The 27,272-nt window shown below is 39.5% G+C and overlaps 1 protein-coding gene across 6 annotated transcripts in view; it reads right to left on the bottom strand.

Moving 5' to 3' along the window:
• The window catches only part of EBF1 (EBF transcription factor 1), a 387,643-nt gene that overhangs the window by 57,047 nt on the left and 303,324 nt on the right, over positions 1 to 27,272 (bottom strand). For all 6 annotated transcript variants that reach the window (XM_046001039.1, XM_046001042.1, XM_046001043.1 and 3 more), the window contains exon 10: positions 22,224 to 22,350. In XM_046001039.1, the coding sequence (XP_045856995.1) occupies positions 22,224 to 22,350 (127 nt within the window). The remainder of the gene's footprint in view (positions 1 to 22,223; positions 22,351 to 27,272) is intronic.

Raw genomic sequence — 27,272 nt, 5'->3', positions numbered from 1 at the left:
CTTCCACTGGGCAAAACCACTGCCCAGTCTCCAGTTCCCTGGTTTCCCAGGCTGGGCTGCCCTCCCTACCTAGATTTCCACAAGAGCATTTTATCACTTGGATTAGCATCTGCCAATACAGCCTGCCCTCAGCTCATTCCTGCTGCCCACCTGGTCCATGTTTGTATCCCACGTTCTTTGCACCACACTTTGCATATAGTTGGCATTCAATACAAGGCAGAGAATGAAACTCAAAGAAACAACAGGCTTGCTTCTGCTTTGTGAAGTTCATTTCATTTTTAGACCCCTAAAAGCTTCTTGGGATTAGTTAGCTGAAGGCCCAAAGGCCAGAGAAAGGACAGGGACTATGAGGGTGTTTTGAGATACTGGAGGTGGGGGGTGGGGCTGGAATTCTCACAGAAATGAAAACGAAAAGGCTGAGACTTGTAACAGATCTAGTGAATGCCTGTCACAAGGCAAGTGCACACTTAGCAGCTGAACACACACACACACATCAGTCATGGAAGCAAGTGGGGAAGAGCAGGCCTTCCTGGAAAATGGCTGCTGTGGGTGGAGGTCAGGAGAATCCCATGAAGACCGATGAGAGAGTCTGGGACAGGGTCTACCAGTGGATGTGAACACCAGTACCCAAATATTCCAGCCATGGTTTGGTGAAAGATCACCTGACTATCACGTAAGGTTCTAAATAAGAGAGTCTAGATCGGGACAGCTGGGCACTTCCCTATTAAAAAAGGAAAAGTGTGAAATCAGTCTCTCCCTCTCTCTCTTTTTTTAAGGCTCTCTTCCTGAAATTTCTAACCTGACAAAAATGTCTTTGGTACTTTAACAGGGCAGAGAACATTGTAGTGAACCTTAATAAGTTTTGGAGTCAGCCCAGAGTCCTAACTTACTGAAGATGTTTTGTCCTTGAGGTGGGTTTATACCATCTGGTCATGGCTGAGCCTCTGAGATCCAAGCTCTTCTTCTGGCAGGCTTTTCCCCTTCAGCCAAATCAACCACAGCTAAACTTTCCCAGCCTCTGGAAACAAAATGTTTGGGCTGTCTTCTGACCAAGTGTGAGATAGTTTTTGTGGGTTTGCTTTTTTTTTTTTTTTTTCTGTTTATGAGATAGGCTGCAGAGCCTTTCCCAGGATAATCAGTCATCTTGACTGGTAACAGGCAGAGGAGATGAAACCGGGAGATTCTAGATCAATGGGTTTTTTTTGTTTGTTTGTTTTTTGGGGTTTTTTTTTGTAAAAATCACTGAACCCTACTGGGATAAATTTGATTTGGTTTTACTTTTTTTCTGCTCTTTTTTATTGAATCATTTACTCATGCTTCAAGAGTTATTTTGAATATTTTGCTTGAATACAATCCTAATTAAAAATAATCTCCTAAAGTTATAAACATAGTTTTCTAATTTTCTTTTTATTCACCAATCCATCAGTCTGTCCAGTCAACAACCATTACTGAACTTTTCACTCACCATCAGACATTGAGCTTAAGGTGATCAAAATGCAAACTCTGTCTTTCCAGGTGCCTTTTTTTTTATTCCCCAATAAATATTTGGTAAATAAAGAAAACGAGGAATGAATGAACTAAGTAATAAGGAGAGCAAGCCACAAAAGGAGAAACAAGCAGAGGGGAGTGAAATCTACACATGTGATATAGTCAAACACACCTACAGATTCTTAGGAAATTCTGCCAGACTTCAAATGTGGTCCACTGATTCCCCTGGCCCTGAGGTTGAGAGACTGGCTGCAAAGAAGCAGGTGGTAGGACTTCTCTGTAAACAATATGACTTCAGACCCAGATGTTCAGAAAAGATAGAAAAGGCTCTTCCCCATATCATCACCGTCCCCAGGCTGAGCCAGGGGTTTGTCTCCTCATGGCTAGGCTGGAGCTACACCTGGCTCAGCACTGACCCAGAGGTTGATGTGGTACAGATTGCAAGGCCACGTCTGCTCACAGAATTTGAAAGCAGCGGCATCTAGGGCTTCAGAAAAACATGCACCCTATACTCTCTAGAGAGTGTGATGTATGTTGGGTAATAATCACTACACTGCCACCCTAACGGTCTCCCCTTCGGGCTTACCTTTGCACTCTCCTTTGTGCAGCTGTGTACAGCCTTCCTTCTAGTGCATCAGGTAAGACCTATAAGTGTCTCTCATTCTAACAGACACCAAGGGAAGTATGGGATGAAATGAAATCTGGGAAGTCAGACCCATTAGACTGTAATCTCCATGAAGGTGGGGACTATCCCTATCTTACACATGGTATGTCCAGTAACCAACATATCGACCATGATTAGTAAACATCTGTTGAATGATCATGGTCTACAGCAACATTTCACATTACCTTTGTACCTAAATGTTGAAGATAATTCTGAATGCTCAGAACTCCGAGGCCAGTCTGCCTGAGCTCACACTCTGGTTCTGCCACAGTCTAGCTGCATGACCTTGAATAACTTAACTCCTCTTTGATTCAGTTTTTTCATGTGTAGAGTAGAGATAATAATAGTACTTGTCTCGTACTGGTTTTTTTTTTTTTTTAAGATTAGATGTTTGAAAATATATCTTTAAAACAGTGTGTGGTACACAGCAAGTGCCTTTTAAGTGTTAGCAGTCATAGCCATTGTCATTTATGAATGAGAATCTGAGGACTCACTCAGTCAACAAACATTTTTTTGAGCATCTACTCTAGGCCAGCCATAGCACTGGGCACTAGAAATACACTGGTGTACCAAGTAGAAATAAATTGTCAGAAAATCAATTCACAGATTGAGAACTACTTGCGGTCATCAATAATAAGAACTACCATTTCTTGAGTCTTTAATGTGTACCATTTATAATTTGCTAAGTGCTTTACTCATATTACCTATTTTAATCATTACAACAAATGAGTCAAGAAGATATGTTCATTTCCCCCATTATTCAGATACGAAAATTGAGGTTTAAGTGGCAAAGTAACCTGTCAAAGGCCAGAGAGCAGGGCTCTTGTCTACCCATTCATTCTCTTCATCCACACATCCATTCAACATCTACAGTATTGCTGCGTCCCAGACTCTGTGCTAATGAGAGAGAACTATCTCCCACAAACGGATCACAGTGACAGCTGCAAGTTTGTTTTTCAATAATCAGCCTGTCTCAAATTAAAAAAAGCAGCCAAAAGAAAAAGATGATAATAGATTAGCTATGATATGACATTTATCTTCATGAATTTGGGACAACACCACAAAATAATCAACAGCTCATTTTGACAAACTGTTTGCAAACAAGGGAAAAAATAAGTGTTTTAAAACAATTCAAATGCACCTGCCATTTAAAGACATCAATGATTTAAAAAAATATGAGCTATTAGAAAAGTAATCTTAATGTTCTTTTTAATTCAGACACTACAGAAGCTAAGTAATCATTGTTGCAATTAATTGCTTTCTTGTTGCTTGCCACTTTCCTTTCATTACAAGAAAGTAAAGGGTGGAAGCAAATGATACAATATATATTTATTCAAGCTGAGATGACTTGACATCATTTATTGTATTTGTACTTCCCAAACACTGCCTGGTTATTCTTTTAAAACTAAAATTCCTGTAGCTCCAAACTGACTTAGCACATTCCCCGCAGTGATACACTTCATAATCATGACTCAAAAATGTGGAGCTAGAAGGGGCTGAGATAATATGTTGTCACTCCCATATTTATCACCACATTTCCTGAATCATCCAGCTCCGTAATGATGATTTCTTTCCATTCTTTGCACTGTTTGGCAACTACATGTTTTGTGAATACCTAAGAACGCTTATAAATATTCTCCTTCCTTGCACCCAATAAATCTTTAAAATTAAAAGACAAAGTTAAAATGACTTCTGCACTTCACCAACGTCTCCACTAAATGTACCATACATCTCGCAATTTCAATATTCACAGTTTAAGACTCAGTGATGACTTTCAATCTTACTTTGTAGCTAAAGAAAGAGGGGTATGCTTCACAGTTTATTGAAAGCTATTTTGGGAGTCAGTCTTGATGGTTCGATGTTTTATTCTTTCTGCTTCTCCATCCTTCCCTCTCCATCCACCTTTATTGACACCAGGCATCAGCCTCTTGTTCCATGGAACTTTTTTTTTTCTCCTTTAGAGTCAGAAAGGGACAGACAAATATTATAGAAACAACAATTTCAAGGATCTGGGGCAATGACATGGATCAATGCTTATTGAAATTTCAGGATGCTCGATCTGCTGAGAATACAGCCAGCCAGTGTGGCTCATATTTCTAGATAATGATCACAGAGTGACTGGAGGATAGGGTAGGGAAAGTGAAGCTTCTGGGCAAATGATAGCATGACTTTAGCACAGGGCAAAATCGCTTAGAAACAGACGCTTAGAAACAAAAACGTGTTTGTCAGCATGATGGTCTCCAAGTCCTACCCATTTGTATGCTGTCTATACCCTATTGTACTAATTGCTACTTAAAGAAGCCCCTTCACCCCAATTACGTTCTACCAGATCACCCCCCTCATTTCTTTCATAACACTTTAACCAACTTGAAAATTATCTTTTTTCCTACTTGTGTATTGCCTTCCTTCCCTTCCTAGAATATAAGTGTCTTGCAGGCAAGAACTTTACCTCTCTGGGTCACAGAGCCTAGAAGATGCCTGAAACATAACAGGTATCAAACCTTTTTTATTGGAATTTGAATATTATCGCACTCTCTCTGCTAAAAAAAAAAAAAAGTAAAATGAGAGCAAAACCAAATTCATGTCTCCTCAATATTATTTATAGGATAATCTTAAAGTCTAGACAGACCTAGAATTCTTCAGCGATGAAATACAGTCCGCCATTTCAAGGAGTTACTGTGATGCCTACACACGACGCCAAGTCAATCTGTCAGTTAACATCTTAGAAATTCTAGATGAATTTATAAATTCATGATGTGTGAATGTGAATTTCAAAGTTGCAGGCCATGTTAAAGATTTTGCTCAGAAACAATAATATTCCTGCCTCGTCCAAAAATGGTCTGACGATATAAAACCACGCCACACAGCACTGGGTGTTGTGCAAAAAGAATGAATACTGTTACGCTGAAAAAATTAATAAAAGGGGGAAAAAAAAAAAAAAAAAAAAAAAAAAAAAAAAAAAAAAAACCACGCCACACAAAAGCTAAAGCCAGCACTTCCCCATTGTCCAAATGGTATAAATGTATTGTTTTCAATTTAGTGACCTAAGAAGAAACACAACAGATGCATGCTTCTTCGGCCAAGACGAGAATGCATTCCAAACATGGGAACCCATTATAGAAGATGAAGATCTGTTTGTTTCCTAAATGAACCACACAGTATTGGAATTGTCATTAGCTACTCTAAGGCAACGAAGAATTTAGAAAATCAGAGCCAATGTGTTATTAAGACCAGGCACCATGGCTTTCAGGCCATATAGATTTCTGAGCTATTTATTTATTTATTATTATTATCGCGTGTCCCACTGTCCCAGCTGCAACAATCCCAACTCTGCAGGGCCCGTGTAACAAGGCGATAGTATCTGAGAAATAATGAGCGAAGGAATGCTGTTCTTTCTTTCAGAACAATCTCAGGTGCGATCTCATACCGTAAAGGACTAGATCAATACTCCCAGCAGCGAGCCGCTCGATACCCCCTGAATTATTGCTTCATTTTTCTTCTTATTATAGATGAGTTGTGTTATTATTTTCCCCAAATCGATATTTTACAACCTTTTTTATCCGTTTCTCCATAAATTTTGTGATTACTTTAAACTGGGAATTCCGGCACACTAAATAAGATCCCGTATCTGAAAGGGACGGGATGTACTGACATGTTTTTTGTTTTTGTTTTTGTTTGACTCTTTCTGACACAATGCCTTGGTTAAAGGCACATCATAATCAATAGCCAAAGGAACATTTTCACCGAGAAAAGTTTAACATAACCCTGCGCTTGCAAAATGAGAGTGCAAATCCTTTAAAATATCAGCAGCCCAAACCACACAGGGCTGAAAAAACACAAAAGGAGGCTCGATTGATCAGCACTTTGCATCTGAAATTTCATTCCTAATGCTTCTTCTCCCCTCCAGTTAAAGGGCCAATGCAATTCCCTTAAATTGTTTCTCACAAAGGAGATAACTCTGTGCACCTTGGAGAGATTTAATTGGCTTCTATAGCTGTCTCCCGCTAAGTGTTTAAAACATCAGCAAATCAAATCATGTAAACTCATACCCGGTTCGGCTGTCGGTTTGTTCCAAGCTTGATTATTTAGATGTTAACATTAGCAGCGCCTACACTTAACAAAAGGGATCGGGAATAAGACTCCCTCCGTGAGTTCCGGGATGACTTGAGTTAATTCTAAGCTTCCTATGAAATAATGTGTGTTATTTGGCAGGGAATGCTCAGTGGTAACTAAATAATCATTACAGTGCAGCCAGTGGTAATTACATGGTAATTCACATTAACTTCATAATAAGCACTGTATTTTTCACTATATCCATCCGAGAATGAGGCAGAATTATAGTCTTTCATTTCTTTCTAATGCCACCAAAAATAAAAATAAAGTAAAATCACTTTAAGGGCAGGAGGACAAGGAATATAACCCTGACGAGTTAAGCTACAGATTTCATTAAAGAAATACTTAAATCCATTAAGTCTAATTAGATATGACATCCTCGAATTCACAAACAGTAGTTCTAATAAACTCATTAAAAATTTTTGGTGGCTTCTTTAGAAAATGGGAGAATATTATATTATAGGCTATTATATTACATTAAGGTTTTATAATTTTATATGGGCTCTTCTTTTTTTATGTAAAAGCCCACGAAACTTTATAAGAATAGTTCTGCTTAAATCAATGAGTCTTAAACAACAATGTGCTTCTTGTAACATGCACTTAATAATGCAATAAACTATTCTAAGTAGTGTAGAATAAAATGGGAAACACTTCATTCTGATAGGCTAAAAGGTATCAGGATATAGGGACTCGATTCCTTATAGCTTTGCAGGGCATGAGTGACACTCAAATCTCCATTTACACACATGTTATTTAATTCAGGCAATTATGATGTCCTGAAACTGCTCTTCCATTACAGCCTGGACCTATGAAAGGATTCACGCCATGAATGCATCATATATAAGTATACGAAAAAAATCTTCCGAGGAGAAGAAAGCACTGGGAACAACTTTAATTGAATACTTATATTAGTGGATTAAATTAGGTCTGTTTTTAAATGAGCCACCCTTAATTAGCTGCAGTTAGGAAAGTGGAATTAATATATTTTACATTTTACTCTACTCATTACATTTAGCAGCAATGGACATCTGGCCCCTTTTTTGCTTTTCACCAACAATTGAGTGCCTTTTTAGGAAGGTCTGAAGAAAAATCTATTTGAATTCTAACACAAGCCCCAAGCAAAGGTTTAGAGTAGAAGGACCCTATATAATCTGGATTTTTTTTTTTTTATGAACTAGGGTATGCTATTGATACAGTGATACTCTCCTCACTGATTACTGTAGGACACACCTGGCAGCAGCTCACACATTCATCCATTCATTTGTTGTCAGCCAGACAGGCAGCAGAAAGTAACCAAAACTCCTCATTGTGCCAGGCCCACAGCAGAAGATCTCTTCCCAAGCAGATTTTCATCTTGTCTCTGATTGCTGCCATCTTGCAAATCTCTCTCTTTCATTGATCCTCATGATGATGGTTTTGCCTTACAACCCACAAAGCAGAAGATCCCTAAATGCGACAAAGCCTACCACATCTTATCACCTCAAGGACCTCGGGGAACTGAGATTTAAAGTCAGAATGGGAGGGCCCACAGATGCCCCGTGGCTAGATGTGAACATTCCCATAAATTTCCACAGGTACTGGACAGTAGAGTGTGGAAGGTGACAATGCCTTCAGATGGACCCCACCTAAGTCCCTCCCTGGTCTATACCTTGGAAAAATGACCCTCCATTCCCAGGGAGGTCTCCCAACAGCCTTCTGGTGTCTGACAGATGTTTCTTCTAACATTAGGCTCTCCCAAAAAAGAAGGCTAAAGGAAATGTCCTTAAATTCCATGACTCTGCTTTGCCAGTGGTGGCAGTGGCACATAACTCTTCTGTGAGACTTTGACGTACTTGGAGGTGAGGAAAAGCTCTTTCTTCTTTTGTCAACAGAAAGACAAAGATGTAAGAAAACAGATCAGAACAGTCAGTGATGTCTGTGACACTTTAAAAAAAACAAAAAACAAAAAACGGATCATATATTGGAGGCCCAAGGAATTACACATGGTCTACAATCTCCCCTTTTTCTTGGGACTGTACTCAAAGATTAATGACCTTAAAAAATTTGAAAAGAGACTGCCATGTGACCAGGATGATGTTGGTTGAATGATTTTCATATACGTTCAAAATTGGGATGCCTTTAAATATTTGTAAGTATGCAAGACAATTCACAAAATAATTAACAAATCCATTTTTATATGATTTGTTCTGCTTATACATGTAAATCAATCATGTATTGGTTTGGAAAAGCCTCCTTCTTATGCAGAGCCTCAGCTGCTTCCTCGACAAAATCGGAAAAATTGGCCCAGGCTATTTCTGAGGGACCTTCTGTCTCTAAAATTCAGACTTACAGGAATCTGTTCTCTCAAATCCTTTTTTGGTAAGATCCACCACTAATTGAGTACTTACTAGATGCCATGCACTGTGCTAAGCTTTTCATATGCATCATTTATTTGAATCCTTACAGCAATCCTAAGAGATATAATCCCCCACTTTACAAAGCAGAAACGGAGTCTCACATTTGTTAAGAAACTAGCTAGAAATCAACTGAGCCAGGATTCAAACAGGGATCTGTCTTGACTCCTGAGATCTGTAGTCCTACAGTTTCTTTACAACTAAATGAGCCTAAGGGGAATACACACAGTGTAGAAATAAGCTCTTGACTGATCCGTCAAAGGAAAGGACTCTGGTATAAAGATCTACTACTAGCTAAGTGACTTAAACGCGTCTAAGCCCAGTTTTCCTCATCTATGAAGAAGTCAACAACTTGGGTTAACTAGGTCATCTTTAAGGCTCACATACCAAAAATTTATGGCCAATTTCTCAGCCATTCCTTCATAGGTTCTTCCATTCATTGATCTAACTAATATTTATTGAGTTTTCCTACTCTGTGCTAGGTACAGTACTAGGCACTAGTATAGACAGACAAGGATCCTGCCTTCATGGAGTTTATATTCTAGTGAGAGACACAGACTATACACAAGTAAACAAAGATATAATCCAGATCATATCAGCTGATGGTAAATGCTACATATAAAATACATGTAATTGATGTGTCAGTACCAGAAAGGCAGCCTAAAACTCTAGAAGCCCCCAATCTAATTAGTGAATTATGTCCATAGAAAGCTTAAAAAGAGAGAGAGAGAGAGAAAAGAAAAAATGGAATAAAAGTAGTATGAGTCCATTTTGTAGATGTAAAAAGATGAGATACCATATAGTATAACCAATCATTTGGAGTAATATGAATCTGATATCAGCTCTATCACCAAGTGACCTAAATGACTTTAAATATACCACTTCACCTCTCTCTAAACTCCAATTTTCACAGTGACAATGAAGCTAAAAATACCTGTCCTTCCTACCTCACGGGTTAACAGAAAAGAACTGAATGGAAAAGGCTTGGTCAACTGTAAAAACTGCACTGAAGTTAAATTGACTTAATTACACACACATAAGACAAAGCTGAGACACGCAGGGGCTCGGGAGCCCAGCCTGTATTTTGGCCTTGACGTAGACTTTCTGACAAGTCACATAATTCTTTAGCTTTGGTGTTAATAATTTTATAAATTTAATTTTCAAGCTTTTAGATGAGATTCCTGTACCTTCTGAGCTAGCCAGTGCAAATGATTCATTTTTCTAGTCTCAAAGAAACTGGAGAGATACAGACCTATAACCTCGCTCAGAACAGATACCCCAGGGACACTTTCTGGGACCCAAACCTTCCAATAACCTCAAAGAGGCAGCTGTGTCTCACTGAGTATTTTAATAATCAGTTAACACTACAAGGGAACAATAGACATATGCAGAATCACTGGGATGGCCTTATTCCTTGCAGATATTTAAATGTGAATCTATTTTTGGCATTAAACAAAGATCTAAGTTAACTTCCCATTAACTGGGCGGTGGGACTTCTGGACCCAAACCAGGGGGCTGATCCCAGGTGGCTCTGCCCAGCCGGTCGGGTATTCTACCCAAGATGTAAAGAAGTGAACCCCCGTTAACATTAACAGGAAAGAGATGAACATTGACATTTGGAGGCAGAAGAGCAAAGGACACAAGGAGAGTCTGCTCTCCTGTTCCTGTTTCTGCCTTCAATTTAGGGAGTCCCCGCTTCTGGCTACCCCCTCACCACTGAGAAGTTTGGGCAGAGATTCTTCGACCTGAGAGGAATGGGATGGTCTCCACCTGCACATTCAGAACCTTCAATAATAGGAGGCCCCCTCAGGAGTCTGCACAAATCAGACATACTGTGGGGTTTGGTACTTAATTTGTATCCAAGGATCACACATGACATCTGACCCACCAATGGGAAAGTGCTGAAATAGACAGAGAACATGCCTCTCAAAAAATAATTCTCTTGGGGTGGATTTCAGTACTTTTTCTTTTTTTGAAGATTTTACTTATTTATCTGACAGACAGAGATCACAAGTAGGCAGAGAGGCAGGTGGGGCGGGGGGGGGGGAAGCAAGCTCCCCACTGAGCAGAGAGCCCAATGTGGGCCTTGATCCCAGGACCCTGGAACCATGACCTGAGCCGAAGGCAGAGGCTTTAACCCACTGAGCGACCCAGGTGCCCCGACTTCAGTAATTTTAAAGTCTCCCTATGATAAGGTTCTTCTCCAGTCATGTTAATTTAAACTAGGTGCTGCTTGGGGCATGAAACAACCATCAGCAATGGCAGTGTGGAGATGCATGGAGAGGTTACCTAAAGAAGCTAGTCAAAACAGAAAAGAAAAATAGAAAATTAGCAAATTTAGTAATCTTTGCTAGCAGATTGGCCTTTCAGCATGACAAATGTTCCACAAAACAAGCCCTTTCAGGATCAGTTTTTTAAAACGTAGCTGAAAGTTTTTATCTTCAGAGATTTAAATGATTTAAATAGAGCGAACGGTTACTTATGGTTTAGGGTGAAATTTCCAGTGAAAGCATCATGCGTAGATTTAAGAAGAGCTGTGTCTCAAACATCTTAAAGTCGAATATGATGGGATTTAAAGTGGCTCTGGTTTTGATAAAAACAAACAAAAATGCTGATGTCAAAGTCTGAATAAAAGTGTAATCCTCAAAGTGGAAAGAGTTGTATTTGTAAATGTTGTAAATTATGTGTCTGATTTCAAATATGCATGCGTCACTGGATTAATGTGTGAAATATTATAAGTAGACATTTGATAATTCATTAGTATCTACAAATATGTACACAGTTCACTTATTCCTAAAACTGAAAAACTTTATATTAGGAAAACGGGGGAATGCCTTGTATTCAAGACCATGTTCTACTCTGACACGAACACTGTTAAAAATCCTATGGGAAAAAAGATGTGGCTATCCAACAACAGGGGAATGACTAAGTAAATTATGATGCAGCCACAAAAGGGACTATTGTATATCTGATAAAATGCACTTAGGAAGTATCGGAATTAGCAGGGGAAATTTTTTTTTACCATTTAAATTAAAAGAAGGAGGTAAAATTATATAAACATCTTGTGATATACTGAAAAAATTCATGAGAGTAACACAAAGATATTAGGAGACTAAAAAATATTAATACTGATTGTTTCTGAGGGGTGGGATAATGGATCTCTTCATACTTTCTGTGTTGATAAAATTTTCTGTATAAGTATGCATTACGTTCATAATGATACAACTTGTTTAAAACATGAAAGGCTTCCTTTCTCTGTCTCTCTTTAAAAAAAAAAAAAAAAAGAGGGGTGGGTACCTGGGTGGCTCAGTTAATTGAATCTATGACTCTTGATTTTGGCTCAGGTCAAGATCTCAGGGTGGTAAGATTGAACCCCACATGGGGTTTCAGGCTCAATAGGGAGTCTGCTTGGGATTCTCTCTCTCTCCCTCTCACTCTACCCTCCTCCCCCCTCTCTCTCTCTCTCTCAAAAAGAAAAAAAAAGTATGTATAGAAAAAAATATATATATATATGACTTCAGTTCCTATCAGACCTCACATGTCCTAGAAATACCCACAGTCTCCCATCACCAACAATCAAATTTGAGGGGATCACATAATTCCAAAAATGAATGAGCTGAAGTAGCAGCCCAGGAGGTTTACTGCCATGCAGGCTCTGGTTTCCCTTGACCAGGGTCCAAATCCTGGCTCCTCCTTTCATCAACTACATTACCCTGGGGAAGTCACTTTATCTCTCTAAGTTTTCTTATAAAATGGGCTAATAATAGAGCAGGCCTCACACAGATTGGAGGGGGGGTGGGGTGGAGGGGAGGGGAATGTTTTACATTTCAGTAACACAGAGAGGAAGAAGATTGAAAGAGACGACAGTGTAAAAAAAAAAAAAAAAGTGTGGAAAAGGAGGGGATGATAAGATAAAACTGAAGAAAGGTTGTCAGAAGGGTGAAAAGCCAGCCGCGAGAAAAGAGAAAAGAAGAATTCAAAACTCCAGCAGGGAATGTTGCTATCCTGGGGAGGGGGGTTGACGGGAGGGGCCTAAATTTCCTACATAATTGTCATAATTTTGGACTTGATTCAACTTCAGAAATGTTAAGCCTCTTATATAAGTTTCCATTTTTAGTATGGAAAGGTATGGTACTGCTTCCTAGGGCAAGGGGGCAAATTTATGGAACTCATAGACCCACGAGTTTGGTTTAAGATGAAAACACACAGCTCCACATTCTGTAGTTGAATGAGCATCCGGGAGCTGGAACCAACCTCTGAGACATCAGGCCCCCTGAGATATGAGACCCTTGGAGCAGTGTACTCACTTATTTGGGGTTGACTGGTGGGTCTCAACCGATGAGTACACCAAAGAATGAGGGTATAGTACTACTGATCTGTGCTGGGGGTTTTCAGGAAAAAAAAAGAGACTACCAGAACCCAAATTCAAGGTATCTATGCTACAACAAGATAAGATTATGGAATAAGATTCTACCAAGAGTCTACCAAGATGTGGAATGATTATGAAAGATTAAAAGTTGTTTTTAAATTTATAACACCTACGTTTTCTTACACATATTTCCTCCATATTGCTAAGTGAAGAAATGAATCACGCAATATGATGTAAGATCTCACCCTCTTTTGGTGATGAGGCAGATATATGCATACAAAGAAGAAAGACATAGGCCATTAAAAATATTAACAGCTAACACTTATTGAGTATTTAATGTTTTAAAAACTGGTAGAAGTATGAGCAACTTTAATATTATTTTAATAATTTTTTAATTAGTATTTCTGAAATTATCTGAAATCACTAGGTACTACGTTGTAATAAAGAAAAAAACAAGCTTGAATGGTCTAGTGGACCCCACATCACTTAGTTAACAAGGAACAGAAGACTAGCACCCACACCACTGTAAACATGGGCCAAAAAAAAAACCAAAAAACAAAAAACTAAAAACCAAACCAAAACAAAAAAAAAAAAACAGAAAATAACCCTCCACCAAACATTTGGAATAAGCCTTAGAAAAGGAGAAAAGGAAAAAAATTTAATTTTGTTACCCACTCCACCGCACCCCCCCACCAAGGATGTTAGAGAAACTTACAACATATACAGTTAAAAACCTGAAAGGTTAATTTATCATGATGTTGGATAAAAACAAAAACAAAAGCCTTAAAGACCTCCAAATAGTTTCTTGGCTTTGAAAACCAAATCATGTTATATCATGCTAAATAGATTAGAGGTTCAAGACTCTCTAGTGTTGCATTATGTTGGCAAGAATACATATAAAGCTCCGTCCCTACCTTTATTGTTAATAGCTTTCTAATCCCTGACCAGAAATTTATAGTTTAGAAATGGCCACACATCTTAAAGATTAAAACCATGTGACAAATAGTTCATGTCCCTTAATAACCAAATCACATGCCTTAGATTGGGGCAGCTTATCTGCCTTTTCCTTCTATATGGTTTCTTTGGTAGGAAATACTTTATATCCCTATTACATGAATGATGAATGGGGCCGTTGGTTATGGTCTGTTATTTGCCTGGCTGTAGTCAATATGTTTTCTTTGGACAGGGATTTCTGTGATTTATCTCTCTCCCGGCCTTATCACTTATTAACTCTGGGTAGACAGGAAAAAGCCAAGGTTGTATATAAGGCCTAGTGGCCATTTAGACTTCTAATGTCAGTGAAAATTTCCCTTTTAATGATCCTGTTACACTAGCTACTCAAGTCCTGATTACACTCCACTCCAAATAGGAAATAAAGGTCATATTTCTGGGAAAGTATGTACATAAAATATGCAAAATAATATGCTTCCTTCGGACCAGCTTTATTCTTCGCAGAAATGGCTTTCATTTTATAGATGTCACTGAAGTACAATGGGTACTTCTAGTGATTCTTGTTGCCGTTGTCCCCGTTATGGCACCAAGAGTGTTTAACTTTACAAACACCAGAGGGTTCAGGATCACCAGTCACATCAACATACATCAGATCAGGGGCAATCACGTTTTGTGAAAAAGCTCCTTTCTGCAGAGGAGAAGAGGCTTAGGATTTGCCCTCTGGATCACAAAAACAAAAAGAATAAATATTCTCTCTGCCTTGAATTCTTTTCTTTGTGTGTAAATGGCTCATTTAGAGTAATATTCAAGACATGTGGACAGGAGCAGCCTGTTAATTTTTCTTTCTTCTTGAATCTTTTCCAATTAGGACACCGTGAAGGCGGAACTGCTAGTCCAGTGTTCATTACACAGCCCTCTCTCAGCTGAATCCTAAGTGAAAACAATCTGATAGAAGAGAAAACATGCCCTTGTCTTCCTTTCCCTGATTCTTCCTGAGTCTGCTTAGGCCTATCTTCCTAACAATTAACATATGTGTAGAAATTACCCTTTGCAGAACATTTTTATACCCATTCTTTCTTTCACTGATACTCATAAGACCCTGGGGATGCCCAGAGGAGGAATGGCCCCTTCATCCATTAGGCTGAAGAAGCGGAAGTCCTGCTAGCCTTAAGCCCTCTCTCTCCTCACCGCTGTGTCCAACCCAGCTGCAGGACCAGTCTACTTCCTCTTCAGTGCCTCTTGAATTCTCTCACTTCATTCCATCTCCACCTGTTATCACCTGAATTAAAGTCACCAAATCTCTCTCCCAGACTACTGCAGTGACCTCTTAACAGGTCTTCCGATATCCATTCTGGGTTTCTGTGTGCCATCCAGTGAGAGATTTTTGCTTTTGTTTTTTCAAGACGCAAATCTAGCCATGTCCATTGTCCTCTAAGATGCTTCAAGGACTGCCCATTGTTCTTAAGATGACAACTTAACTCCTCCCCATGGCTTATAAGACTTCGCACAAGCTTGCCCCTGCCCATTTCTCCAGCCTTCTCTGTCATCGTTCTCCTCTCTCTTAATTTGGCAGCCTCACTAGAATTTTCTCAGCATTCCAAGATGCCACATTTGCTCCCATTCAATGCCTTCTTACATGTCCTCTATGCTGGAACACTCACTCTCTTTCCCCAACCTCATCCTTCTCCCACTCTCCACTTATTGTCAGGTTAACTCTTAATCATCCTTCAAACCAGCTCATCTTTTTCTGAGGAAAAATATCTCTAACTGACCAGTTCGGGTACCTTTTTAAAATATGCTTATTAGAACTCAGTTCCTACCTTTTTGGACACTCACTAAATTTGAAATAGTAAACTTTAGAAATGTTTACATTCCCTCATCGACCATAAGGTCAATGAGAACATAGATCATGTCTTGTTTTGCTCAGTGCTGTTTTAGAATATTGTCCAAACTGGTTTAGAACATTGCCTAGAATAGAACAGGCAATTCAAAATATTTATAAGTTGAATGAATGAACAGAAAGAATCACTAATAATTAGAAAACAGATCTTTGATTCCTACTCTACTGACTAGAAAGAAACAATTTCTTTAATCATGATGAAAGCTGACATGTATTTCATGCCAACCAAAAATTGCTCTAATGATTTTTGAAAGAAACATTATCTGCTTCTCTCTTTTTGAGTTTACTTTTAAGGAACACTCACACTGTACCAGGTATGATCAGCACTGCATTACCTACATTGATCCATTTACTTCTTAGATAAAGGTACTATTAAAATATTCCCATTTTACATGCAAGAAAATGAAGAACATTTATGATACAGATCCAACCCATATTTTCCTTAACAGAAACCCCACTACTGTGTTCTCCTGTGTGTAAAACTTCAAGTGAAAGGGGATAGATTCTTAATTAACAGCTCTTATTTACATTCCATGTCATCTAGAGCACAAAAATCAATGAGGACCCATTGATCCTGGGCAATATGTCAATCAATCATTAGAGAACATCTATTGCAAGTAAGATACTGGGTCACGTTGCTTCAACACAGTGTACAAAACAGTGTAAGATCAGGGAAGAAGGACTCTTTCCTTCCAGAGCTTGTGGACTATTTGTGATTTGTGTACCTAGGAACAGAACAAGATCTAAAGGCAAAGGAAGTGAAGGACAAATGAATGGCTTAAGCACATGCAACAAAACACATCCAAGGATATAAACTTCTAGTCAATCAAGATGAGCCAGAGGGGACATCAAAGTTGCCTAGTGCAATTGACTCATTTTACATGGAAGGAACTAGAATGTGGACCATGGAAGCAACGTGTCCCAGTTAGCAGCAGAGCTGGGGCTACCGGCCCTCCTTGTTCCCAGCCCAGGGGTCTGCCAAAGTGGCTAGAAAACACTTCAGAAGGGCAACAGAGTTTGAGCCTGATCTTACAGTGGAACTACCATATTCTGCATTGCCAAATACAAAGTGAGCCCGAGGCCTAATGAGGAGACTGGTTTGAGTGAAGCTGAGAGTACAGGAAGCCGTGAAGTTGGCCCAGCATGGGGGCTGGGCCACATATCACATACAGTGGGCAGAAGGGGAAGCTTTCTATGCAGGGTAATGCCATGACAATGGCTTTTCCGAAACCTAACTCAATGATTATTAGTGTGGGAAAAGGCTAACGAACATGAGAGTCATTAGGGACAAACGCTTTACTCTCCCTTACAACCATTGACTTTGTTTATCCCCAGGGTGGCAGCCTTCATTTCTGGAGGAGGTTTTCAAGAACTGGAAACAGAGCCTTCTGGCCTTGAAACTTTTGAACCTGGAATTAAAGTGATTACAACCTAACCACCTTTGTTGAGGAGGCTCGTGATGGACCTACCCATGTTCCTATGGCCTCCAGAGGAAGGGCTGGAATTTGAATGGAAACAAGAAGACACGTGTGTATTTTTCCTGAAAAATCAGCACCAGAGAACTTTATAAATCAGGGCTGCCTTATTAAAATATCTGTTGTTTGAGGCTATTTTTTAGAAAGTATTTGTTATATCAAAATTGTTATATTCATATTTATTAATCTCTTTTTCTTGCTACCTTATTCATACTTTGCTCTTTTTGTTTGTGGTTGATTGCTGTTACTGGTTTCTTTTATTTATGGATGTCTACTGTTTTGTTATTAAAAATCCTAAAGGATATCTCTTAGACCTCTAGGAAATGATGGTGAAGATAAACAATACACGTAAAATATTTACACCATGGTTGGGACTCAGTAAGAAATGAATGAATTAATAAGTAATAACAATGGCCACCATCTATTAGTAGAAACTACTAGTATCTGGCTGGTGCTCATACTAGCTCATGAAAAGTGCTTTACATATATTTCCCTGATACTAAAACAAACTCTGGATTATTCCCTTGCAAAGAATAGGCAACTGTGGTTCAAAGCCATCACATGATGTCCCCAAAATAACCTCCATAGTGAGTGGTAGGGCTAAGCGTTCCAACTACACCCATCTAGTCTTGAACCCAAGCCCTTAATCACTAGGTCATTTTGTCTCCTTGGGAGTGAGAGAGGAAAGAATGGGAGGAGAAAAGAAAAGGTGGGGAAATGGAGAGAAAAAAGGGGAAGGAGAAGAAAGCAAAAAAAAAAAAAAAAACAGGGGAAAAAAAGGAAAACTTGAAAGACATGATGCATCAAGTCCCACAGAGCACATTCAGCCAAAGTGACCCCTCCTACATGCAAAGCTGTCTTGGGCATGAGGTACACATAGGAACTATTTCCAGAAAGAATTTTCATTTCAAAGTTAATTCTGAGACTAACATACAGAAATTGGAGTTAATCTTTCCACAAGGGCGGGAAATTTGGTGAAAAATCCTTAGAACAGTGGAACTTGGTGAGAGAATGATCTGAGAAGTGGCCTAACCGCATTCACTGGGGCTTTCCCTAGCTTGACGGAGACCAGGCGTCCATAGCTCTCTATGCACACCTGAGCTAGTCAGACACTGTCCTGGTGGCTTACTCTTCCCGTCACAGTTTCTCCAAAGATGGCAACCTTTCCAGCGGAGAAAGAACGGTGATGAGGCAAAACTGGATTTGGCCACTTCTCATCAGGGAAACCAATTCTAGAAGTTTGAAGAAGCATCTTAAAGGCTTCTTAGAGTCCTTTATCAGCTCTTGAGGTTACTTAAACCTTCGCAGGAGAGATTACAATTCTAAAAGATCCAAGTCCCTTAAAGATGTGGCAACAGCAGGAAAACAAGCTGGGAGAAGAACAAAGATATGGGGGAGACCTCTTTCCATGGCACTGGGGGTTGATGGTGGATTTACTTCCTATAGACTGATGGACCAGACCCCCAGGAGAGGGCTTTGAAAACAGCCCTGTCATTAGAAAGGGGTTTTGTTTCCTTCTACCAGGAAACATTATTTAAAATTTAAACTCAGCTTTGCCCTGAATTTGCAGAAGAATGACAGGACACAATAAGCAGGATCCGGGAAGAACTATTTGTTCTGATCAAGTTGGGATTCACTTTGCTCCCTCACAGACTGGGTGAACACAGAGACCCACACATCTGGCAGCTGAGAATTCCCCCTGTGTCCCTGATCTGAAGAATCGATGATGGAGAACAGCGTTCCCACTCCTTACAAGTGGAGCCAGCTTGCAGGCAATCTGTGTTTAGTCAAATTCTTTCCTCCTGTCCCAAAAAGTCTGCCTTTATTTGCATAGATTAGGCCATGCTGTTCCTGTTTCAGTTTTTTTTTTTTTAAACAATTATGGATTTTTAGAGACTTCTACATACACACACCCAAACTCCCTCACACACTCAGCAAACTGCAACAGTGCTTAAATTGGGGTTGTGAGTTTTCAGTCCCTGGATATTCTCCCCCCTTTTATTTTTAAGGGAAAAATTCCAAGTGACATTCCACTAAGAAACAAGACGTTGGCTCAGCCCGTCCAGAAAATCAAGCTTCACATCTTGAAGTGCTATGGAAGTTAAAGAAAATGAAGTGGGATCTTCTGTGGGTTGACAGAAAAGGATGGCTGCACGTTCACTATGGCCTCAAGGGTTGTTTGGATATAAAGAACAGAAAGGTTTTATGGCCATCTCTGCCTTGGTTGGTCAATGGTGACAAGCATAGAGGTAAACTGAGTAAATCAGGAGCAATAGCTATGAACAAGTGATCCTAGGTAGGGGCATTCAATGCTAATTAAGAGGCCACATGTAGCTCACCAATTAACAGAGATTCCCCTATGTTAGAAATGAGGTAATGTCCCAGCAAGCTAACAGGTAACTCCATCAGTGGAGAAGTTTCTGTGCTAATTTCTTCAAAATTTTCTTTCTTCAATGCAGAGAGAAGTTAAACTCTCTCCTAGAATGCTTAATAGAGTACGTCTTCCTGTCTGTTTCCCACAGTTTAAGGCAAGATCAGAAGAAGCATGTTCTCAGACTTTTAATTTCCCACACACGTACACACGTGCATCATACCCAGGATTTCTCTCTCTCAGCCCTAACTACTTTGCTAGGCTTGCAAATCCATCGCTTTTTACCTTTGATCCTAATTCCTGTATGATACAGGTTTTCCAAGATGTTATTTCTTAAATTGAAGGCAATTTTTTTTAGTGGTTAAAAAAATTCCAAATCATAATGGGTCCCTAGCTATTTTCTTTTGAGAACTTAAGTAATTTAGTGGGGATGATTTTTTTTTTTTAACTTTTATGGCCAGGTGGCTCAAGGGGATATTTTGTTGAACACTGATTAAAAATAATTTCTTCTAAATGAGACCTGACCACAAAATGGAACCATTAATGGGCAGGGATGTTGTCACCAAAGCGGAATCACGCCTGATTGCCTCCTGTACCTCCCACCACACAGGCATTTTCTTCTTCTTCTTTTTCTTCTCCTTTTTCTTGTTCTTAATAGTAGAGTAAATAAGCAGCCAGCAAGGCTTAAATGTTTTTGGCCAAAAACAGAGTCCAAACTCCTCAGAGAAAACATTTGGCCTCTGTGGTTTTGTAATATGTTCCAGAACACCGAGTTCAGTGAGGAACACTGTGAAAAACTCCCATCCATTGGAATGATGGTGGGGAATGTTACAGTATCAGAAGTTTCAATTGGTCCTTTTCCTGCAGGCCCATAATGAGGCTTGTAAAAAAAAAAAAAAAAAAAAAAAAAAGTGCTATGTGGAAGTTCTCATGGGAAAAATGAATGGCAAGAAATCCTAGCTTTAAAAGAAACAGCTAATCTGCTAGTTTGATTGTTCTTCAAAACTTACGCTGAACCAATGAGCCTAATTAAAAACACTTGGCCTACTTCTATAAAGCATCATAGCTTTCTCTATGCTTCGTTTGTATACACCACCAAACTCCAGATAGACTATTATTTTTTCAAGTGCTCACTAACAAAGTGCTGACTTTGTTGGGATGGCTGAGCTAATTTCTTGAACTCAGTGTGAAACCTTAGCTAAACAAAATTGTGGTAATTTTCCTTAATTTGTAAAAGTGATTGGAGTGCAAACAAAATTTTCCTCTTGGGTCAATCCTATAATTTTCAATTAACTAAAACTAATCGTCAGGCAGGCACCAAACCTGCATTTTGTTTAAAGGGCTGGGAGGCATTTCCAAGGGTCAGAATACATTAGTTCTTTTTATAATTTTGAGAGAGAAGGGGAGAGAGAGAGAGAGATTGAGACTAACAAGCATGGTTGGTTTTGTTCCTGGTATTAAAATACAAAAAGGAAAGATGCTTTGAGGTAAAACGTCACAGCAAAATAAAATTTGTCCATTTAATTGTATGGCTGTAATTAGGATGTATTAAGGAGTTCTCCCTTCACTGCTCTGGATCTTCTTTGTGTGGAAGAAACCTACACTCTATACTTAGGCCCTGTGGTCCTCTACTGAATGAGGAAGGAAACGTGGGACGAGTTCTTGGAGACAGTTACCTAGGGATGACAGGTCGTAAGCAGAGGGCCCAGAATGTCACCACTCCCAGTGAGGCCCATGGACCAAGATCACCAGTCTCCCCTGGGAGTGTGTTAGAAAGGCAGAGTCTCTGATCCCACCCAGGGCTACTGAATCCAAATCTGATTTCTAGAAAGATCCGTGAGTGTTTTGGTTAGCACATTACAATCAGAGGATCTCCTGAAGTACACAATGGACGCTTGGGCTGCGTGCTTGCATTTCCATGGGGAACCTGCCTGGTTCTCTCCATCTGATGGGGTGGTCAATTGCCTCCACTCTGCAACCCTTCTCACCGCAAGGCAGATCTGTACGCCAAGGCTGTTTGGGGAGGGCAAAATGCACTTTACGGGAGAAGGAAGTACCAACCCAGAATGAAATAGGAAACTACCAACTCCCCAGCCATGACCAGGCTAGAAGAAAGTTGTCCTGTTCATTAAAGCACATCCATGTTCCATAAAGCAAGTAAACCCCAACACAGATGGCTTAACGTACAGAGAGACTGAATTGCCTAGCACTTCTTCCCCCTTTCCTTACTTCTCAGGCTGCTTCTTAGGTATCCAACCGATTTTTTTCTATCAAACCTCTCATTCAACATGGACACCCAAATGAAGTCTTAAATAATGATATACTAATACTAGTAATGATAGCAAGTCATCTGGTCATCTATTTGGTGAAATGGACAAAGAAAGATGGTCCTACAAATGAGATTTTAAAATACAATGCCCGTGTAGACATACAAGATAAAGCAAAACACACACAAATCCGAGGAAAATCTCTGTGTCCACCATCTGCAACGGTTCTTACCTGTGTAAATGAATCTTCCCGGGGTCCCTTTGCAGAACTGTTTCGACTTGTAGGACAAAGTGACTTCTACAACACCAGGGATGTGCCGGGGAGGAGTCTGCACGCGGATGGCATGAGGCGTAATCAGCTGGGGAAGACAGTGGGGAGAAAACTGTCACTGCGATATGTAAAGGACTCATTTCACAGCCTTCCCATCAGCTCGCAATAAACATAGCTTTAAAACACATAATTAACCTGTCAGTGTTTACATGCTATCTTGATGGAACCTGTATCAAAGACACTGACAACGATATTTACAAGCGCTCTGAGCACAGCCACAACAACTTTATCTGAGTTTCCCTACACAGCAGGCACGTGGCTTCCTGGTTTGAAAAGTGAACCTGGCCTAATGGAATGATTCATCTACTACGGGATATCCTTTGGAAAATCTCTGTTTGAGGCAGACACCGCCATCAGAGCTGAGCACTGCCATGCCTCTCCAGAAGCTGGTGGGCCTGGTGTTTGAACTGAGCCCTTGAACATGTGGAAAACACAGAAGTAGGAAATCAGTGGGCCAAGGCACTCTGATTAGCTGCAGAGCCCACGTACGAAATATCCCTAAAGACCATTTGGTGCATTAACTACCAGAGGCGCAATCAAAGAGCTTTAAAGGGGAAACTGCCTCCCTGGAATAGCTTAGAGATCTGGCAGAACTAAGGACTATCCATAAAAGGGAAGTGGAAGTTTGGGGAGGGGGCTGCAGAATGATCCCTGGTCCATTATGCAAGGCCACGTGCACAATGAGAACATTCATTTCTGAACCCTGTTGGCAATCAGATTACACCGAGAAGCGGAATTTATTTTTTATTACTCTTATCTTTGTTTATGGAACTGGAATGTTATTAATGGTCATAAAACTGGCATTATCTGGTTCTTTGAAAAGTCCAGTCCTGGCATTTGACTGCTTGACCTCTGATGGCGCTGGATTCTACACGTTCTCTCTCTATGGTTTCGGTCATTGCCCACTTCTTGACTCCTATCAGAGTCATCTGGCTCAACATTTGTGGTACTGAGTCAGTATACAATGGATTAGCACTTGGGTTTGTACTAACTTATGAGGATAACTTAGAAGAAGCCTTTTTTTTTTTTTTTTAATGGGCAAACCAGACCCAATGCAAATGTTTTGCCCAGAAAATTACAGGTGGCACTATTGGAAAGAACCACAGACAACACTGTGAAAATTAAGGTATCAGCCCTTGGGGCCCACCTGAGTAAACTGTCCTAGCACCAAGTCCCAGGGAAAAGAATCTGAGAAAGTTACTACTGTGAAAGTCCACAAATAATTTCTGTCAAATGCTCTTCTTTGAAACATAAAGAAAAGGCCATCTGCATAAAAGTCATTTTAACTTAGTAATTAAAAATGCCTATCCCTTTCTGCAGAATATATGGAGCCTTAGCTTATTTGCTGGAGACACTTGAAAGATATTTCAAGAAGATCATGCTTATGTGGAACTCCTGGAGACTGAGTTCATCTCCATGACTGAGTGTTTTAGATGGCTAGAGTTTTAACCAGAAAAGCACACAAAAAAGTATTTACTTCAAATTTTGCCCTTTTCATATTTAATTTCTTCCAAAATCATTGCATTTTTTTCCTAAAGTAAGCAAAGTATATAGACTTTAATTTACCCTTGATGAATCAAGATCGTCATTTGGAACACTCATTATCTATTGCTGTATTAGAGAAAAGCCTCCTTAGTGACTACTAAGGTATGAGGACCTATTTTCCCCTGCACTAAATGGCCTTAGATAACTATAATTTTTAAGTTATTTCTAGTTTATTCACTTTCTTGTTTCTTTTTTCTCCTGGTGTGCTTTGCACCTTCTAATCTGCACTTCTAATCTGTAAGCATCAAAATCAGGAAATCAAGTTTACTATTGTACAAAGAACAGAAGAAAGAAAGAGGCTCTGAAGGGCAGTAAAAGATGATAATTCAAAGTCAAGCACATGTTTAATTGCAACTTGTCAAAGTGTTTTTGCAATGGTGGGAATTAACTCTTGGTGAGCCCTTAGGAGGTATCTTCCACATTGCTGAGGAATTTACACAAGGACACTAATTTGGTCAGATCAATGACCACATTATTGTTACTGTTAGTATTATCCCTTTTTCTTTTTTCCCAGATGTGAACATGCAATCCTAAAATTGCTGAGTTGCTTGCACAAAGATTACCCTGGTTAGCACAAGTTAGAGCAAAACAGGACACTGATGCAGCTCAAAAAATGACCGGGACAAACCCTTCCTACCTAACCGTAGAGAAGAACTTGTTCATACGGTAACTTCTTATTTTTTTATTTTTTAATAATATTTTATTTATTTGACAAGCAGAGAGCACAAGTAGGCAGAGAGGCAGAAGCAGGCTCCCTGCTGAGCAGAGAGCCGGATATGGGGCTCCATCCCAGGACCCTGGGATCATAACCTGAGCCGAAGGCAGAGGCTTTAACCCACTGAGCCACCCAGGTGCCCCCTCATATGGAAACTTTTTAAAGGAAGTAATAAACTCAAATTTTTCAGATCCCAAGATGGGTGTGGGTGGTTTTTTTCTATCCCCATTCTATATCCATTTTTCATTTGCTGCCTGGTCCTTTGCTATATTTTTGATGATGGAAGTCGCCATATTGTTAGATTCCAAATAGGCCATATGCTTCTATTTTTAAGAGTTACTTACATCTTAGTATGTAGAGTTAGATCAATTCACAATAACACTTAGGAGAACTTACAGCCAGTTAGAAAATACTTCACCTGCCCTCCTTTTCAGGAGAAATAAATTTTAAAAGGTGGAAAGATATTAGTCAATAGATGAATAGAAACATCTTCTTACATATAAGGACTTACTACCTATGAGCTGCTACACCAAGCAACAGAATTCATGGGCTTTCTGAATTGATTATACAGGACTGCAGTGAAAGTACTGACTTAAGAGTGAGGTATTGGCAGAAAGCAGTAGGCTCAGGAAATTGAAACAGATTTTCATTTATGATTTCACTTTCAATTTTAATCAATCACCTTAATTAAAGCAGAGATTCCTTCTTGAAATAACTATCCTTCACAAATGAGGTAGACTATGAATTATCATTAAAGAATGAATTTGTTGATGTTTTCCTCACCGTTGATGTTAGTCTGCAAACACCCTCTGGCACTGGCATACTTGATGACATATTGATGCCATACAGAGGAAAAACATTTTTTCTAACTTCTATCCATCTGAAAGCACAGGGTTATTTACTAATCACTCAGAGAATCATAGGCTTTATTGCTAGAAGGAACTCTAGTAATCATTTAAAACTAACACTCTCGTTTTAACTTCCAAAGACACAAAATACTAGAAAAATCTACAGGCTTCAAAAATTGACCCAACATGGGGCGCTTGGGTGGCTCAGTGGGTTAAAGCCTCTGCCTTTGGCTCAGGTCATGATCCCAGGGTCCTGGGATCGAGCCCCGCATCAGGCTTTCTGCTCAGCAAGGAGCTTGCTTCCTCCTCTCTCTCTGCCTGCCTCTCTGCCTACTTGTAATCTCTGTCTGTCAAATAAATAAATAAAATCTTAAAAAAAAAATTGACCCAACATCTTATGGGAAGAAAAGGGTCTAAATCTGTAAGTCTAGAACCCAAGACAAACACCACCACCCCACCACTGTCCCAGGATGGATAATTTCCCACACTGTTCTAATCTGCTTGAACCGAGATAGCCATTCTAAGAAATAGAAGGAGGAAGAGCTCAGGTAAATCTAAAATTTCCAAACTCCCGTTATTGGAATACCACTTTTTCAGTGTGGCTGTGACTGTATACCACCTATACAATTATGTACTTAATATTTTAAAAACCAATTACTTTTTTGTTTAAAATAACTTAGTTTTAAGGGAAACTTCATATCACTCTCCCAGCTGGAAAGCGGGTATCCCTGCTAAAATAAGAAGGTAGTACACGTGGTAATTTTAAAGTTAATATGATATTCTCAAATTCTAACTAAATAGTGCTCACAACCTGAAGGAGTTTACTGAAAGGGGAAACCAGTCAGTGTTAGATGCTACAGACTTATTCGCCCCAACTGAGACTTACCGCCTTAACATTAATCTGAAGATTAAAAGACAAACAAAAAAACAACTTTCTCACTATGTGATTCAGTTCTGCCTGATGTCTGTGTCAAACCCAAAGTTCTGTCCTGTCCCACCAGAGACACATGCTCCATATTTTGGGAAATGTTGTTCTAAGTGATTAAAGAACAGATTCACTCTTGACTTGACTTCCTTAAATCACAAGCCAAATGAATTGAGCTAAAAATAAATATTCTTATGAAACTGTAGCATCTGACACTACTTTCTCCCTTGTTGGAAGTCTCTACTTTCCTCACTTCGTGACACTAATTGTAAGACTTAAGACTTGCATGTCTGATGGTTTACCAAAACACTTTCACATTCACTATCTTTTATAAAGTGTTTTTTTTTTTTTTAAAGATTTTATTTATTTATTTGACAGAGAGAGAGATCACAAGTAGGCAGAGACGCAGGCAGAGAGAGAGGCAGAGAGAGAGGAGGAAGCAGGCTCCCTGTGGAGCAGAGAGCCCGATGCGGGGCTCGATCCCAGGACCCTGAGATCATGACCTGAGCCGAAGGCAGCGGCTTAATCCACTGAGCCACCCAGGCGCCCCCACATTCACTATCTTTTAAAACCCATTCTTGTAGATTTGTATTCCAGATGAGAAAAGCTGAAGGTCAAGCAAGTTTAACAAATATCGTTTTGAAACACTAGGTAGAAAACCGGTATCTTCTGCTTGTAAACAAGTGTTTTCTAGAGTTCTTCTTTTATTCATTGGTTCCTATTTTCCTCATTTGCCAACTTTTCCTTTCTGCCAACTTATTAACTGTTGAAATTCTACAAATTCTGTTCTATATTTTCTTCTCTTTTTACTTGCCTAACATTTCATGAGTTTACTCATGGGCTCAGCCACCTCAGTTAGACTGACTTCCAAATCTATACCTGTAGCTTTGATCTCTTTGGCCACGCACCAAACTTTT

The sequence above is a fragment of the Meles meles genome, chromosome 3 (genome assembly GCF_922984935.1).
Source record: "Meles meles chromosome 3, mMelMel3.1 paternal haplotype, whole genome shotgun sequence".
In the NCBI taxonomy this organism is placed as follows: Eukaryota; Metazoa; Chordata; class Mammalia; order Carnivora; family Mustelidae; genus Meles; species Meles meles.
The sequence above is the reverse complement of the archived record's forward strand: the minus strand, read 5'-3'. Positions and strand labels throughout refer to the sequence as shown.